Source organism: Larimichthys crocea, chromosome XXII, assembly GCF_000972845.2.
Source record: "Larimichthys crocea isolate SSNF chromosome XXII, L_crocea_2.0, whole genome shotgun sequence".
Taxonomy (NCBI): domain Eukaryota; kingdom Metazoa; phylum Chordata; class Actinopteri; family Sciaenidae; genus Larimichthys; species Larimichthys crocea.
In genome coordinates, this window is record NC_040032.1 from 9,442,344 (window position 1) to 9,460,667 (window position 18,324).

General features: G+C 44.1%; 1 protein-coding gene across 2 annotated transcripts in view; it reads left to right on the top strand.

The window, feature by feature from the left end:
- The window catches only part of kirrel3a (kirre like nephrin family adhesion molecule 3a), a 144,294-nt gene extending 130,997 nt beyond the window's left edge, over positions 1-13,297 (top strand). For both annotated transcript variants that reach the window (XM_027273895.1, XM_027273896.1), the window contains exons 8-16: positions 1-128; positions 697-823; positions 3,360-3,460; positions 4,394-4,592; positions 5,550-5,657; positions 6,114-6,182; positions 8,168-8,277; positions 8,383-8,469; positions 11,265-13,297. In XM_027273895.1, the coding sequence (XP_027129696.1) occupies positions 1-128; positions 697-823; positions 3,360-3,460; positions 4,394-4,592; positions 5,550-5,657; positions 6,114-6,182; positions 8,168-8,277; positions 8,383-8,469; positions 11,265-11,741 (1,406 nt within the window). In that variant the 3' untranslated portion in view covers positions 11,742-13,297. The remainder of the gene's footprint in view (positions 129-696; positions 824-3,359; positions 3,461-4,393; positions 4,593-5,549; positions 5,658-6,113; positions 6,183-8,167; positions 8,278-8,382; positions 8,470-11,264) is intronic.
- The last annotated feature ends 5,027 nt before the right edge of the window (positions 13,298-18,324 follow it).

The window sequence follows — 18,324 nt, forward strand, 5'->3', positions numbered from 1 at the left end:
TCGGGCCGAGGATGGCGGCCGAGCCTCAGTCTCTGCAGGTCGACCTCGGATCTGATGCCGTGTTCAACTGTGCCTGGACCGGAAATCCATCTCTGACCATCGTGTGGATGAAACGTGGTTCAGGAGTGGTACGTATTAGAAACAAGAGGTCTATAAGAGATCTGTACGAGCAGCGGTCTTCATCGTGCATGAGTAGTAGTCCCAGAAAGAAGAAGTCAAGTAAGAAGACTCATGTACTTTCATACATGAGTCAAACCTTAACACCAGCTTCTCTGAGGCTGTGTTAACCTGTACCTGTCAGACATGTGAGTGTTCACTAAAAAGATGTTTTTAAAGGACAAATCCACCTGTCCTTGGATTGTCAATACACCTTTTTAGCAATGTTTCAATTACTTGAATTCTTCTTAAAAAATCTCTCGTAATGTTGTAATTCTGAACGATGTTTTTAGTCCTGAAGGCTTTAAAAGAAACGAGTCCTGTTCAAATATGGTAGAGCTGAATTAATTAACAACGCACCCCTGCATGCTCTGAGCGATGTAAAACATGAAAACACAAATGACAACAGCGTGTCTTGTCAGTGTCGAGTGTCTTGTTAAATGTTGGCATCCCTTTGTCTCGGTGTAATTGCTGTTCAACTAGATAGAAATGACTAGTGTCTCCTCCGACCTTTGAAACTGTTTCCCTCACAACACGCAGGTGCTTAGCAACAAGAACACTCTGACACTGAAAGCAGTAAAGCCGGAGGATGCTGGGAAGTATGTGTGTCGGGCCGTAGTCCCCAGAGTGGGCGCCGGCGAGAAGGAGGTGTCGCTCACTGTGAATGGTAAGTACAATGGCCTTTCATGCGCTGAATGTGAATGGGGCTGTGTCTGAAAGTAACGCAGAGCAAGAAGCCTCGATGAACAGAAACATCTGAAACAGACAGAAAATGTGGACACACACTTATCAGGCCATGTGTGTTACAATCTGAAGTCCTCGTGAAGACAAACTTGATGTCTGTTTTTTGTCCCATCTGTCCTCCGTCCTCCAGCATCTGGACCAAAAATGACAAAAAAAGTCACGTTTGAGCTGCCGACTGTAGCTGCTGTTAGCTGACAGGGAACAGAGTCAGTGTCATGCCAGAACAGGAGCTGGGCAAGTGGGCTACGTATGAGCCTCTATGGACATAATGGCAGAGGAGAAGAGAGCGAAGAGGACGTTGACAGGGGAGAGTTATGGATAGCTTTTGCCTAACAACTTGCTAAGTAGCTAACCACTAATTATCTGCTTCTAAATGCCGTCAGCAGGCAACAGAACCGGGCTCAGCAGCCAGAACAGACCGGGTTTGAGCACAGCCTCTGAGACCAACAGGGAATGACGTTACACTACCGACTTTATGATGTCCCGGCAAGAAAACCACCTCAATAGGCTGCTGTGTTCGCTGTTAGACTGGACACTGCTGGTTCAGAGGTTCTGTTGCCGTGTTCACTGTTAGACTGGACACTGCCGGTTCAGAGGTTCTGTTGCTGTGTTCGCTGTTAGACTGGACACTGCTGGTTCTGAGGTTCTGTTGTTGTGTTCACTGTTAGACTGGACACTGCTGGTTCTGAGGTTCTGTTGCTTTGTCCACTGTTAGACTGGACTGAACTTCTAATATTATCCCAGAAAAATAAAAATATTGTTTTTTTGTTGTTTGTGCTGAGGAGAATTAAATTTAAATTAGCATTGTGCATCATTTCCACTTGAATAAACGTTCAATCTGCCTCTCTCACATCGACTGACGTGATTCAGTCTCCGTCCACTTCATGAAAACTCGAACATCTGCTGCTCTGAACGCCAAATATTTAATTAAAAAAACAGACGTGACAGAGCCATGCTGAGGAATGAAGGCAAACATTGGAATATCAACCTCACTGTTCAGTGAGTGTGGATGTAACCTCTGCTGCACAGCCGTCACTGACAGTTAATAAGGCGGCATGTCATTGATTTCTAACACTGGATCTTTATCTGCACTCTGTGACTGATGGCCACAGTTCAATGAGAGATGATCGCAACCTTTGTGAAATATTCAGGATGTAGAAAACAAATGGACACTTTGTGCAGGCAGACATGAGCTGACTGCACAACTCAGATTTGAATGCTTGAAATGTTTTTGTACAGAGCATTTATAATAATAATAATAATAATTAATTTACATATGTTAGTGCGTTAAGTTTCCAGTTCGACAGTGGTTACCTTGGCCAAAGAAGTTGTTAGAGGGTATATTAGAGTCTTATAAAGCTTGATGATGTTTCATTATCTTTGCTGTTGGGTGATGACGAGTATTTTCCCATCATCCTCCTCTCCTGTTTCTTTATTCGACTGATGCGTTTTGTTTCCGTAAGCGGTGGCAGGCCGAGCCCTGAAGGCTCTCCTGGGGAAAGATGAGGCGCAGAAAAGAAAAAGGAAATATTTGATTTCCCGCGGTCAGCACTTTCTCAATTTGCCAGAGCCTCTTGAGTGTCACGGCTGTCATTCTGCGTGCGGCGTGTTGCAGCACAAAAGTCGATGTCAGAGCGTTTCTGATGCTGACGGGCGTGCAGACGACAACGAGCTCTCAGCTGATCCCTGAATACTTTCTCCTGGAGTCAGTTCAGTTTGCTGCAGCTGACCGAGCTAACCGCAGTTATCAATGTTTCCATCATAAAGTCTGTAAATCATCTCGGTACTGTGACGTTATTCCCTGTTGGTCCAATCAATGCTGAGCCGGTTCTGTTGCCTGGTAGCAGCAGATAATTATTCTCTCCTTGCTTCCTCCATCAACGTCCTCTTCGCTCTCTTCTCCTCTGCCATTATGTCCACTGAGCCCGGGTTACATAGCCCACTTGCCCAGCTCCTGTTCTGGCACGACACAAGCTCTGCTGCCCGGTCCAAGCCTAAAAACCTCCTCCTGAGATCAGCTAACAGCAGCTACAGTTGGCAGCTCGAACGTGACCTTTTTGTCGTTGTTGGTGGAGGACGGAGGACAGATGGGACAAAAACACAGAAACATGAGGACTTTAAGTAAATTCAAACTAATGTTTCGATGGTCGGTTGGTTCATAATCCATCAATCTGACAACACCCATAAATATCACCCCCACAATAACAATTAAGACGGCGCCGTTGGGATCTCCACAATCAATACAGGGCAGTGTAACCTTTTTTAGATTCTGTTTATGCTACACCTACAGTCTCATGTCCACACCTCTGCATCAATCTGGGCGAAACCAATTAAAAGCAGCAAATAAATAATGTTTCTGAGTTTTACTGTTAATGAGACCTGAGCGTGGCTCTCCCTCCGGAGGGGTCGATGTATGGCCGAGTTTTTACTGAGATGATTGAGTGTTTCTGCCTCCACAGGTCCTCCCACTATCTCCAGCACCCAGACCCAGCAGGCGCTCTACGGAGAGAAGGGTCAGATCAAGTGCTTCATCCGGAGCACGCCTCCTCCAGACCGCATCGTGAGTCAAAAGTCATTTCCATGTTCAGTGTGTCTGAAACCACAGAAAGTATATATGAAATATACAGCATGAGACACTTTGCCATCATTCTGATATAAGCGCACACAGTCTCTCCACAACTTCTCTGAATTATGGCTGTTATGTCTGGTAGATAACCAATGAAATGATGCTGTAAAAGTTGGACGTTAATACTAAAAATCAGCAAAGACGTGGATCATCGGTGGACCCGAGGCGGGCTGAGTGAAGCCTGGTTGCTCAAACAAGTCGCCCACCTGTCAATCAAAGCGTCCACACTCTTAATCCTGCATAACTTTAATCCTTCTGCTGTGAAGTTGGACATTTGGACATGGGGACTTATGGAGACCGACTCACTTCTGGAGCCGGCCTCAAGTGGACGACTGCGCGGAGGTTGCTGCTTGAACTAAACCTACAAGTTTTCTGCAGCTGAATGCTGATACGACAGAGAAAATAATCAAATATTAAACGGTCTCTGTCTCATTCAGGAACTCCCGAGTGTCATTTTTAATTAAACCGAGATAAAGATGTTATCTCAGCGGTTCAGTCCTGCTTTCATCATCTCAGAAACATTTCAAGGATCAAACGGTTACAATACTTCAATATGTCATTCTCTGCTTTCTGGCTTCAGTAAGAAATCCCTGACTTTCTTTCACTGGCTACCGGTTGCTTATAAAGTCGATTTAAATTTTTTTGATTACTTATAAACCCTGAGAGGTCTCGTCCCGAGGTATTTAGCTTCCTATGTCTTTCATAAACTCTCAGATGTGTCGTCCTTGGTGCAAACCTTTACTCATCTTTTAAGTCATTCTGAAATATGCTCTATTTATTTGATTTTAATTAGTTTCAAAGCTGTCCGTTCATTGTTATTGGGGTTTGCTTTAAATGTTATCCATGTTGCTATCCATGTGCTCTCAGGCCTGGTCCTGGAAGGAGAGAGTCTTAGAGTCCGGGACGTCTGGACGCTACACTGTGGAGACGGTCAGCACCGAGGAGGGCGTGATATCCACACTGACCATGAGTAACATCGTCCCTGCTGATTTCCAGACCATCTACAACTGCACGGCGTGGAACAGCTTCGGCTCCGACACTGAAATCATACGACTCAAAGAACAAGGTGAAACATCCACGTCTGCTTTCCAAAGACCAAACACAACAACCTCCAGTCCAGCAGTCAGCAGTCTAACAGGGAGCACAGCAGCCTACCGAGGTGGTTTTCTTGCCGGGTTTGGCTCCTGGCATCCCGGGCTGAGTCAGTTCAGTTAGCTGCACGGCTGACCGAGTGTCAGCGTTTCCATCATGAAGTCTGTAAATCACCTCGGTAGTGTGAATGTATTCCCTGTTGGTCTCAGAGGCTCGAACCCGGTCCGGCTGCTGAGCCCGGTTTTGATTCAGTTAGCAGTTAATTAGCGGTGCAGTTGTTAAGAAGTGTCAACAGGATTCCGTCTCGGTCTGGACCCGGACCAGTCCACCTATTTGTTATCAGGCCTGCGGGCTCTCAGTGAGCAGCAGAGTGGATCGCAGTCCTTTCTGATCATGATACACTGCATGCGGCGCCTTTTTGATCTGATTAGCTTCAGTTCACAATGTGAGGCCCGAGGGGTGGAGGCTAAACATCTTCTTCATTTTATGTTATTAGAGCACACACACAGCCCTCACAAAAAACACTGTGTATTAAATATGAATGTATTATAATAAAATCTTTTATTGAATTCAAGTACTCAGTAAATAATTCTTCTCCACGGCTGAAAATCCAGACTGATTCTCCATTATATCCCTCATGCTTTTGCCAGTATGGCCATGAAGTTGTCATTAAATTTCATTCTAAGTGGTATTAAAAAGGTCTTAAAAAGTCTTAAATTGAACTCGCAGAGCCCTGGGGGTGCCCTGTCCACAGAACGACATCGAATAAATCCTTGGCAGCGCCCTGCGTGTTGATGGTAATTGTTCTTAGCCTGTAAAGCGTAAACACTGGCCTCATGAATAATAAAACAAATTACGTGCTAATGCATCAGTGTGTGTGCGTTTGTGTGAAGGAGTGCAGCTTTAAAAATGTCCTGCTGTGTTTGTTCAGAAACTCTGCGGCTGGCTGTGATCATCGGCGTGGCGGTGGGAGCCTTCCTCGCCCTCTCCATCCTCCTGGGGACGTTAGGCGCTTTCTGCTGCACCAGATTCCAGAGAAGTACGAACCCGCCGAGCGATTCGGACAAAGTCTCTCAGAGAATGTTTTTCTGTGCTGCTGTTTGGTCAACGAGACATTTGACCGAGCGCGTTTAACCTTCTCTGTCTCCGAGCTGAGAACGCTCAACATTCATGAGTCAGTTTTGCAGAATTGAAGGTTACAGCGGGAGAACAGAAATATCCATGAAACATGTACATCCCTTCAGTTCAGCTGCTGTAACCTTTCATTTGAATTCATGCACAATCTTCAGCTCTTTACCCTGAAGGCCCTTAAAGAAACTTTCTTTTCATTATTATTATTATTATTATTAAAAAATAGACTTTACTTCACCGTATCTCTCCACACTGTGAAGGACAGGATGTCTTAGTAGACCTTTGTTGGCTGTAGTGCTGACATTGAAACAGAAGGAGAACCTTTGTCTGTCTGAGACTTGTTCTTTTTCGTCTCTTTCCACAGAGGACGTCCATCTGGTCATGTCTTCTCTTCCCGTGTCCCTGTCACGCCAGCGAGACGTGAAAACAGAGAGTAAGGCCTTCAGTAAAGTGTTTGAATGAGTCCCTGCTCTCAGCATGATGAGATGAAAACCAATTCACACGTGTATTTAGTCGTGCTGTTGTTCATTGATTCAGGCACAAATCTTGACATTTTAATTAGACATATTGTGCTTTTAATATGCAGCTATGTTCTGGTTTTGAAGGCAGGTGACTGATTTTTGTATTTCAGCTCACGCGTGGTTTCATTTATTGTCCCACCGCCCCACATACGGCTTTATTTTTATTATAGACATTCAGCATTAATATAGATTCTCTGTGTGACACTAAATATACTGTAAATGGGTCAAAAACAAAGAGCTGCATATCGTAGCCACAGCAGCAACTCTGGGAGGCCTCGGGCATTTACATCTGTCGCAACATTTAATAATGTCACTTATAGATACGTAACGAGCAGTTGCAGTTCCTCGCTCAGTGGTAATAACGTGCACAGACCTGCTTTTTGTGGCACATGTTGTGGATCCATACGCCCTCCAGGCGAGGATATCTACCCAGAGACCGATGCTCCGTGTCAGACCGCTTTCTATAGCCAACACACGTGGTTAAATATTACGTTAGCCTACTTAAAAAAATCCCAAGTCTTGGTCGCATTACTTCTTTCTGGCCCAAAATGTCCCATTAATTGTTCAGACACACACCGGATGAACGACTGACTGTATGTGGTGCAGTTTTTAGAGGAACCTGGGAATACCTCCGACAGCTCGAGAGAGGCTGCCTGAGGGAGGCTCGAGACTGGGCTTAATGAGGCAGCGTCGAGCCTCTTCTAGCCGTATCATTTTAGCAACAGCTCCAATTAAATTCAAAAAACAAATCAGCTTAATTTATCATGAGCATCCAAGTGATTAAAATTAAAATGTTTAATAGAAATAGTACAACTGAGAATAGTTTTTAGCAGTTCAGGATCATATCGCCACGTTAAACTTTGATGCAGTGAATAATATAACAAAATCTCTCTTTAGGAAAACAGAAGCAGCTCAAACTTCATCTTTTATACATATAGTAAGAACATAAGGCGCGATCAAGGCGCCGGTTAAGGCTCAGTCCATCTGCTTTAAATATGAAACACTTTGCTAACGGTCAACAACACGAGACGCAGATGCAGGAGCCAGCTCGGCGTCTTTCAGCCTTTTATTTCACCAACTTGTGTCATTGCGTCCATGGAAGCTGCTGACCGCTGGGCCGGAACACTGCACCGGACGTTTATGGGAGAAAAGTTACACAATGTTGCTTTAATAAGGAGTTACTTTCAGAGATACTGCTGCAGGTTGTTGGACATACAGTGCTATGAATACTAAAACCCAACAAATGTTTGCGAGCGGTACACTTCAGGACCTGATTGTGAATCAGTTTCGAGGCAAACAAAACAACGAGCTCCCCCCAGAAGGTGTCCATGTTTCTTCTCTGAGAAGTTCGTTCTCAACTTTTGTTTTCTGTTAATTTCAAGCAAAGTGTAGCCCTTTTGTAACTCTGTACCACTCAGCACTGTTGTTCCCTGGGACTGCTAATTGATTTGTTTAATAGCCATAGCGCTGGGAGCTCATTGGTAAGAATAACACAGCCTCTATTAACAAAGCGTCTCTACAGAGTTTCAAAGTGCTGAAAGAAAAGCGGACGTCAGGATCGTTTCATGTGAGGCTGTTCTTGCCTCAGTGAGCTAAAGTAAACTAATCATTATGACAGGCCAGGAATTTTACATTCGCACTCTCAGGCCAGCTACACACAGCTGCATTATTCGATTACAGATATTGATCAGTATTCCACCACGAGGTTGTTACCAAGATGGGACTCATCCAAGTGCACGGTAAGTAAGTTAAGGTCACGCCGCAGTCTTCATTTACGGTGAGATCTGAGGGAAGCTGCGGCTTTTTGAAGATGCCATGAACGCATTAGGCGGCGACCGATGCATCTATCGGCCTCTGTCAATCATCTGCACCGCTCCATCTCTCCTTTCTCCTCCAGATCTCAAAGGAGTGGTTTCAGCCAAAAATGACATCCGGGTGGAGATCGTCCACAAGGATCACAACGCGGCACGGGAGAGCGAGGAGCACATGAACATCAAACAGATGATGGTGAGTGCTCTGATGCGGCCTTTTGTTGTCGGCGTGTCAGATACTGATACTCTCTATCTATAGTCTGCTGTGTTCACTGACTGAGCTTTATTACCCACAATGCAGATTGACCGCGGTGAGTTCCAGCAGGAGCCGGTGCTCAAACAGCTGGAGGTGCTCCAGGAGGAGGAGAAGGAGTTCCAGCACGTCAAGGTGGGTGAAGGCTGAGAATATTTAGGCCAAATGTCAAATGCAGGAAATCCAGAGGGAAATCTCATGGCTCGGCTTCAGAGAGCCGATTGCCCTTTTATTCACAGAGGCAAAGCTGTTAGCGGCTGCACATCAGGCTGCTGTGTAGTTACAAACAGAACAGAAAGTACATTATGCAAATATATGTAAACTATCCTGCTTGTTTGGACTGCCAGAAAGGGATACCCAAGAGGTTCTGTTGCTGTGTTCACTGTTAGACTGGACACTGCTGGTTCAGAGGTTCTGTCGCTGTGTTCACTGTTAGACTGGACACTGCCGGTTCAGAGGTTCTGTCGCTGTGTTCACTGTTAGACTGGACACTGCCGGTTCAGAGGTTCTGTTTGGCCATTACTGTGATGAGTTGATTTACTTTGTTCTGTATACTGTTCAGATTCACCCACATTAGGAGTCTTCATTTAGCTCTAGCTCCTATTTTACATATTTTAGAAAAGGTCGCCATATTTGCCTGAAGAACCTCGTGATGTGTACTTCATTTTTTCTAGCTTTGTATTGTACATTTTACTAGTATCAACAGATGCGTTTGCATTATTTATTTTTGTTGGGTAATAGCTCCGAGGCAGCTAGACCCCCAGGATGCTACGGAGAGTTGAAGGAGAAGAAATTATAGAAACAAAAAGGTTGAAGGTAAGTGCCACAGAACACGATTGAGATGTGTTCCTTAACCACTGCGTATGAGATGGAGGAATTGCACTCAGTCACCTTGGAGCTTGTTCAAAGAGTAGACATGAGAGGGTCCTCCAGAAAGAGCTATAATCGGGCAGGGATCTACAGGGAACTGGAGGATTACTCAGAGTGACTTGAACATAGAGGAGCAGTAAGTATCAAAAAGAGGAGGTGTGGACTCGTTTTAGTACAGCTTCTCAAGTCTTAGCTTCTGCATCTTCAAGGTCCCGCTCCATCCATGTTTGATGAGTCTTTTTAACTACAACACATCAATCGTAATAATCCAAATATTAGTATCCAACACATTACGTCTGAGGTATCTCTGAAAGGCTTCAGAAGGCTTCAGGTTGGGATGTTCACACAGAGGAGATAAACAAAAGGAGAGATAAATGTTTGCCCGTCCTTTCTAATTTTCCTTTGAACCCTCCTGGGAAAATTAGCAGGAAGAGATAACCATTAAAGTTATTTATGTCTGTTTTTCTCCCTTCTCTGGTTTGATAAGTCGAGGTCTTATTACTCTCATTTAGTCAACCATGTTCTTTCTACTGCCTCGGAGTAATTTAAAGCTCGGCACAGTGACATTTGAATCCTCACAAAGAAATCTGTCAGCCGGCTTATTAGGCAGAAGACTGACAGTAATGAAGTTATCTGCAATAGCCCATCCATACTTTCATACGTTTGCTGTTCAACATCACAGCGTTCACTGCATCTTAACAGGTTTGCAGCCCACGGGTTGGACTCTCTGAGGACCGAGCTGTCTGTCCTAGAACTTTTTCACTTGGAGGCACAAAAACACTGAAAACACTTCATGTTTTTAAAATATTTTACAATACGAAGGACAAAACTGTCAGTTACTAAGTAAAAAAATCAGGAACAACCTGATAATTTGTATTCTAGGGGATCCCAGACTTTTAATGGAAGGTTATAGAGTGACGGGAGCTGGTGTGTTGGAGTCATGGCGGCGTGTAGATGTAATAGGATGTGGGTTGTACGGGTTCTTAAACTTAAGCAGGTAGAGGGCCGGGAACGGGTTCGTTGGTTTTATGGTTTATTTTGACAGACATTGTTGGGGATCTAGAAACTGTGAGAGGTTATTTGTTTTGTCCAGATTAGCTGATTCACTGTTAATCGGGAACGACTTGTGAAGAAAGTGATCAGTTGGTCGAGTCACTGATATCTGCAGTAGTGTGAACCACAAACTGTGGTTAGCTCGCTGTTGTGGAAATTTCTCTGCTGCTGGTGAAGAATGAAATAGAGACTTCTCTATGTTTTATTTTCTTTGCAAAGAAAAGACACGAGCGGTCAAAGATGAAGAAAGACCCCGAGCATGGGGACGCCTAAACATTTACACCTGAGGGACACTCCTTTCACATCCCTTTTGTCTGTTGCAGGTTTTGACACCTGAGGTATCCTGCACGATCTTGTATTTAGGTGCAAAGTTGAGTCTAGGCATCACAATTTACAAAGACAAAGGGAGCTGGTGTCCAATGTTAAGAAGGGGGAGGCTGTGCGTCTCTAGTGGTTGAAACAAAGAAATTGAATTTACTATTACACTAACTGACTCAGCCCGGAGCCAGGAGCCAAACCCGGCAAGAAAACCACCTCGATAGGCTGCTGTGTTCACTGTTAGACTGCTCACTGCTGGTCTGGACTTTTGTTCAGTTTTTCTGTGTCATCATGAAATTACATTTTGTGGTTTCTCGTTTTTTAAGCAGTAGCAGACATGGAGTTAGTCTGCTGTGTAGTCTTCCAAATGATTTGATGGACAATAGAACGTATGAGCATATCGTGCAATGTACACTGCACAAATGTTGGTATTACAGAGTATTAATTAAGCAAATGGGCTTCAGTCAGAGGCGGATGACTCACACCACTAAAGCACGTCGTCTGCTTTTTCATGTTGCACAAACTGTTTCTTTGTTTTTTTGCTTCATCATCCCATTTTCTTATTCTGATTTGTGGGTGAGTGTTTGACCTTCAGAGATTGTACAGTTTCATCTTTTTGGATGTTTTTTTTTTTTGGCTCACTCCAACTGATGGAATAAATCTTTTCTGGTTTCTTTTGCTCCTAACAGGATCCCACCAACGGCTACTACAGCGTCAACACCTTCAACGAGCACCACACCACCCCCACCATGTCCCTGACTCCCAGCCAGACACCTGACGTAGCCCGAAGCCCGGCCGCTGGAACCATGACTATCGGCAAGCAGCGTGTTCCCACTGGCATGTCCTTCACCAACATCTACAACACCCTGGGAGCCGGTCCCAACCGCCTGTACGACTACAGCCAGCGCTTCGTCCTGGGCATGGGCAGCAGCTCCATCGAGCTCTGCGAGCGGGAGTTCCAGCGGAGCTCACTGAGCGACTCGAGCTCTTTTATCGACACGCAGTGCGACAGCAGCGTCAGCAGCTACAGCAAACAGGACGGCTATGTGCAGTTCGACAAGGACAGCAAGACCTCGGCCTCGTCCTCCTCCCACTATTCTCAGACTTCCTCCCAGAATTCAGACCTCACGAGGCCTCTGCAGAAACGCATGCAGACCCACGTCTAACAGCTGGTGGGGCGCCTTGACTGGGATAACGAGGATGTTCCAAAGAGCCTTCGTACCTACACAGATTAGATGTTTTTTCAGTGATCGGTATTCCAACAGAGGGACATAACGTGATTTGAAACAGCTGGAATCAAAGTACGACTTCTTAATCATGAGCCAACAAAAAAAAAAAGGTCATCCATGACAATCATTTGTCTGCTTCCTCTTCTCATGAATTGTCATCAAACACGGCGGTTTGTTGCCATACGCACCGCACACATTGCAGAATATCAGACGAAAACAATCAGAGGAAAAAATAATGAGCTTTTTTTTTTTTTTATTAATGAGAAAACTCTTGGTGGATAAAAAAACAAACGTACGTGAGCTGGCACAGCAGAACGCTCTGTTAGACGTCACTCATCTCTTGTACATCGGTTACACCTTGTTGACTTCCGGTGCTGGCTGCATCCGAAGCGCGGTGTCTCTTTTTGACGTGCTGTACATTGTTTCGGCTCTTTAATGGCTTTTTATTTTTCTGTGAAATTTCCCTTTCCCTTCAACGTATTCGCTTCAAGGAAGGATCTTTCCTCGTGAACTGATACACAGAAATGCATGGAGAAGCGGACACGCCACAAAGAGGCTTTCCTTTGAAAAGGTATTTCTGTTTTCCATCCTCCTGAAAGGACCTCATGATGTTTACAAGAGTAGCCCAAGGGTATTGAGATCCATACTTTTCCCATTTAATGTGAGACACTTGCAGCTTGTGTGTGTACTAAATCTCTGGGAAGCACTTTCTAGCTGCCAGAGCAGGTTTCTCATTTCCATATTTGGCTGATATCGTGTTGTTTACACTCGAGCTCTGTAAAACCCAGCGTTTTGTGTACTGTGATTTGACTACTGAATGACAAGGGGGTGACGATAAAGTGAGATTCATTTCTGCCTGACACTTCTGATCTTCTAGGGGGGAACACTTTTTGATGCCCACTGTTTTAGGTGAGCCAGAACGCTGGAGCTGGAGCTGGAGACGAAATGCTATCATTAGTTTGAAGCCTGACAATTACACTTGCTGTGTTCAAGAAGGAAAAAAAAAAAAGGATGAGCAAACACATGTAGTACTGTACTTCCATGAGGAAATTAAAATAAGCCTATCTGAAATGATTATGAGTCCCTTGGGTGGTTTAATAGGCCATCAATCAAAGCTGTGACACAGTAACAAGCATGTACGATCCAAAGGGCAATCAGCCAATACAACAGACAACTCCGGCGTGCCACAGCCAGCGAGGACACGAATAAGAAGGTTAAAGATTGTCAGTGAAGAAAGCACAAAGTGGTACATTACATAGCTACTCATGTTCTACAAACGAATATAACTGAATAGCATGGGTTGATGTACTGTCATAACTAAGCACTCACAGATGTTATAGGCTCACTCTCCTTGTGTAATAAACCTAATCTCATCACTGTCATGTTGGGCGATCCGACCTTCCATTTGGGGATTTCTGTTGTGAACATACGTTAATGTACAGAAAGATTTTGTGCCAACATTGTGTTTTGATTAAATAAAACTGCAATATACCTCAGTGCTACTCGATTGTATTTTTTGTTCTCTGTGGTCGGAGTTACAGTTTTTGTTTGATTTTATGCTGTCACTTGGATTTTTATTTGTTAACCCTGTCAAGAAAATAAAGTCCTGAAGTTGTAGCAGAAACATACATCATTGCGTTAATACCTATGATTTTGTTTTGGCGGGTTTCGACAAAGCGTCCCCAGGTTTCCAATCTTCTGGAAGCTTAATCACCGTAGACAGACAGAGGGACTTACCTGGATTTCACTGGCCAGACGGAGGCTGTTTTCTGGGGGAGTGTTCGCCGAAGAGTCGGCAGAGAGGACTGACCGGGTCGCTGTGACTTTTCCACATATAAATTGGCAAATTCTTTCTCATGTAGCTGTATTTGTGTTTGTGCAGCAACATTCAAGAAGTCTGCTTGGGTATAAGAGAATTAAAAGTGGGAACTAGGTTCCCAAATAATGACTATTCAGGAATATGTAGAGTCACTGCTTAGAAACCAATGATACACCTGATACCTGTCAAGGTAATTTATGACGGCGTACCTTAGAGGACAAATAATGTAATATACAGCAAGTTTGAACAGAAGGAAGGTACAAAGGGCGTTCAGTGAAATACAAAGTGGTAAAGCTTTGGGCTCCGATGGCTTTGCCACTGAATTTTATACAAAGAATGTTCATCCAAGCTTTCCCCACTGCTATCTGAGACATTACAGCGTGGATCTCTGCCATCCACAAGGACTGCCAACAATTTCAGTCATCCCAAAGAAAGGCAAGGGCCCATCAAAATATTAAAGTTACAGTCCAACAAGTGTGCTGCTTTTCAAAACGCCCTGTGGAGACTCCTGGTCGTAAAAAATAAATGAACCATTTAAACCTTCTTACCCTGAAGTAGAAGCACAAAAGACAAAATGACCAAATTAACAAAATCAACACGATCCAAAGCAGGTAAAATGCTCTCCTGAATTCAAGGTGTGAGCTTGGGTTCATTATTTCATCAACATCTCAAAGGTAATGGTTTAAGTTGAAGGGATTTCCAGGAGGATATACCCACAATATACTTCTAATAATATCCACTGCACACCTGTTGTTGATTGCATCAGTATTCATCAGAGACAGCTAAAGACGATAAGGCAGTATATCAATTAAATTTTCATCTAAATGTTCTACACTCTGATACCTTCAGGTTGTTTGGCCTTTCTGTGCATATCTTCCCTTTGCTATTAAATATAAAATACTCGAGGTAAAGGTGGCAGACTTAAAAACACATCACCAGGCAAACAGCCTGTCAAGCCCCAAGGAAGACAGTTCAAGACCCAAATGCAAAGCAGCAGCCCAGGAGATAGCACACCCAGATCAGTCTGGATTTATCTCAACAACCTGCGGCACCTGTACAATATTATTTACTTTCCAAAAGCAACTGCAGCTTAAGTCCTGATCTCTTTAGGCACCCATGAAGAATTTCACAGGATAGAATATGAATTATCCATATAAAGTGTTGGAAAAGTTTGTCTTTTTTTTTGTTCATGCATCATGCAGCTGTTATCACAACACTTCCACTTAAACAGACTAGACAGGTGTACCCACTCATTACCCCACTCTCGTCTGCCAGCGAGCCCTTTGGCAGCCACGATAATTAGTGCTGAATATATATCCAGCATTACAAGAGAGAGAGAGAGAGAACAAGTACACAAATTGGCAGCATATCCAGGTGACCTTTTATTGTATTTGTCCAACACAAACACTTCTGTTCTGACTGTAATGAGAATTATGTCAGAATCCGGAGAAAAATCTGGTCATAGGATAAACTTTGCAAAATACTGGGATCTGCTCCAGCCCCTTACGACGCTGAGAAGGATAACTGGATAAGAAAAATTAATAAAGATTAATGAAGTCTAAGACACGTAAACGGATCTAGGTAGCAAGTCCAGACAAAACTTAATTAGGATTGTTTCCTATGTGCAGTTGCTGAGCGTTTAACACCAGTGACATGAAACTCAACACAAACATTGCAGGAGTGTCAGCTGAGAAGCACAAATACGTGAGATCTTCAAATTCCTCATGCGTAATTTTTCAGAAATGTTTTATTTATCTGCAAAACACAAATGCTTAGCTCCAAAGCTGTTTGAAGTCCTTTCTCTTCACTTGAAGTGCTGCGATGTTGAAAGCAGTACGGGCATGTTGGAGCCTTTGTTTACAAGGCAACTCAAACCTCGAGTTTCTACCATCCGTAGATTTGTTGTACCTCTTCCTGCTGTTATCTTGTTTACCAGACGTGCTTTGTGAGTTTGCGTCTTGGATCCCGCGGATCAGCAGGTGGAATCATGCTCAACACAAACATGCATTTAGAGAGGCTCTGTTGAGCTTCCCTGTGTGTCTGCGCCAGCTTCCTGTGTGTGTGATAAAGACCAGCAAAGCACTTGAATGGATAGACAGTAGTACACAGTACATGGCAACAAAAGACAGACTTTTCGTGTGGTCGGCTTATCGTATCTCAGAAATGTAAAATTCTGCCATACTGTAGCTGATCGCAGCCATTCAAGTCGATGCTTGTGATTCCTCCAGACACAGCGCAGCACGTTTCAGAAGCATCCCAGCAGAGGCTTTCTGCTCTGCTTAAAATATGCACCACGTCTGACGGGAGCCGAGTCAAGCTGCATAGAGCAGATCAAGCCAGGCAGCAAGTTAGACGCAGGAACAGCATGGAGCATCTGGTCAATTTTCAAAACACCCTGTGGAGATTACTGATCGTAAAAACAGATGAACCGTTTAACTCCATCGGCTTCTTACCCCAAAGTAGAAGCACAGAAATTGCAAGGAGAAATAATCAAATTAACGCAGGTAAACCCGCTCTAATGAAACCTCCTCTTTACAGATACGGCATCATCGAGCCACGCCCGGTGGAAACAAGGTGTGAGCTTGGCTTCATCACACATCAACATCTCACACCATGCCTCAAGTTGAAGGGAATTCTGGGAGCAGACTAATATCCTCACTACTTTGTAAACCTGCACACCTGTTGTTGATTGCATCAGTATTCATCAGAGACAGCTAAAGACGATGATGTTCCCTCAGTCAGTAAATCAATTAAATTTTCTTCTAAATGTTCTACACTCTGATACCTTCAGGTTGTTTGGCCCTTCTGTGCATATCTTCCCTCTGCTATTAAACATGAAATACTAGAAGGTAAAAGCACATCACCAGGCAAACAGGCCTGTCAAGCCCCGAGGAAGGCAGTTCAAGACCCAAATGCAAAGCAGTAGCCCATGAGACAGGATTAGGTCTCCACTGAGGATGGAGGAAAAGATTAAAGCGTACAATGAAATATGGGAAGGCCAACTACTCATGCACGAGGAGCACTAACAAACAAGCAGAGACTAACTGGGGCAGACGCACAAACCGGACTGGATGATTGCTTAAATGGAGAGAGTTGCCAAACTGTGTGTGGGGAAACATGCTGAGGACATCTTGTGGACCGATTGGGCAATGCAACCCAACACACCATGGATCAGACTAATAAGGAGGAACATTTAATAATGCATAACGCTGAGAAATATTAGATATAAGGTATTGCATTAACGGGTTACACAGTTTACTTACAGTCATACATATAACTTGATTTATCGTCTATTTAACGATATATTCTGGTTAAGATGCCTGGAGCTTCTTAAACAGGGTCACTGTTTCAGATTTCCAGACACAGCTATGAAGAACTCCGTTGAGTCTTCACGTCTGCAGATTATCCGTCAGAGTAAACGGATGCACAGCAAGATGAAATATGCAAAAATGCAACGGACATCTGGTACATTAGGATTACCAACACGTTCCCATTAAATACAGATGCTGCTTTGTTACATCCCTCTGCGTCTCATACAGACGCACACGACATCCTCGAATGAATGTTCTGAACACGTGGTCAACATTGTCTGAGACGGAAACTGTCTAAAAGAAAGAAGATCATGATTTGGGTTAAAATAAGTTACAGGTTGTCATACGTAACTTTCAACATCAACCTGAGTCCTTACGTGGACTTTATACTACGTCTCCTGATGCCTGTGGTGTAGATGTAACACTGATCAGTATTTGACACTCTGGGAACTTAAACCGACATGAATGCAGACATGCCCTTCTCTTCTTCTTCCTTCGTTCCTCTCTTAAATTGCTCGCATGCCTCGTGAGCCACGGCTCGTGCCTCCACAGTCAAACCCAAAGTGTTGTGCTGTGTGCACGAATCTTGCTGATGGACTTTAATTGATCCATCCCACCTGTGTTCCACCAAAGAAGAAGCTGTTCCATCCCATTCAATTACAGCTGGTAATCACATATTTATTGTGGGCAGAGCACATCTGGAGAAGATGCCGGCAAATGGCTGTGAATGCTCATTTAGAAAGCCGATCCGACGTGAAAATCCTCCAAAGGGAATAACATGCCTGCTTGATTATAGAGCAGCGCTGAGAGGTGAGTAACGGGAACACTGTTGTCGACATTTCTTGGCATAAAATGAAATTAATCACTGGCTCCCGTCTATATGTGTAGCTTTAATATCTTAATGTTGCTAGGAGCTTCTGGAAAAGAAACAGCTCAGTCACAAAATAAGGTTTAACATGGACTGATGAAGGAAAGCTACCGTGGATAGTCTGTTTTAATGTTAATGAACAGCTGTGGTGTGCCTGACAGCTGAAGAAAGGCCTATCTGATGGAAGTATAGCACCTGATTTGCTTTTGTGCAGACAGCTCCTGAAGTCTAAGGAGCTGATGGTGGACTTTGGGAAGAAGCAGCAGAGGACCTTGGCATTGCATACTGAGTCTGTGGTGAGAAAAAGGCAATGCAGTGACTGTTTCACCTCAGACGCTTGAGGAAATTCATCTGAAATACTGAGTAATTTCTACTCCTGCACCATTGAGAGCCTCCTGAAGGGGGAACATCACTACCTGGTACGAAAAACAACAAAGAACAAGGCCGCAAGGTCCTGCAGAAACTGGTTCTTTTGGCTGGATGTACAAAAGGTGGTGTTCTACCTGGCCTTCAGGGAACATC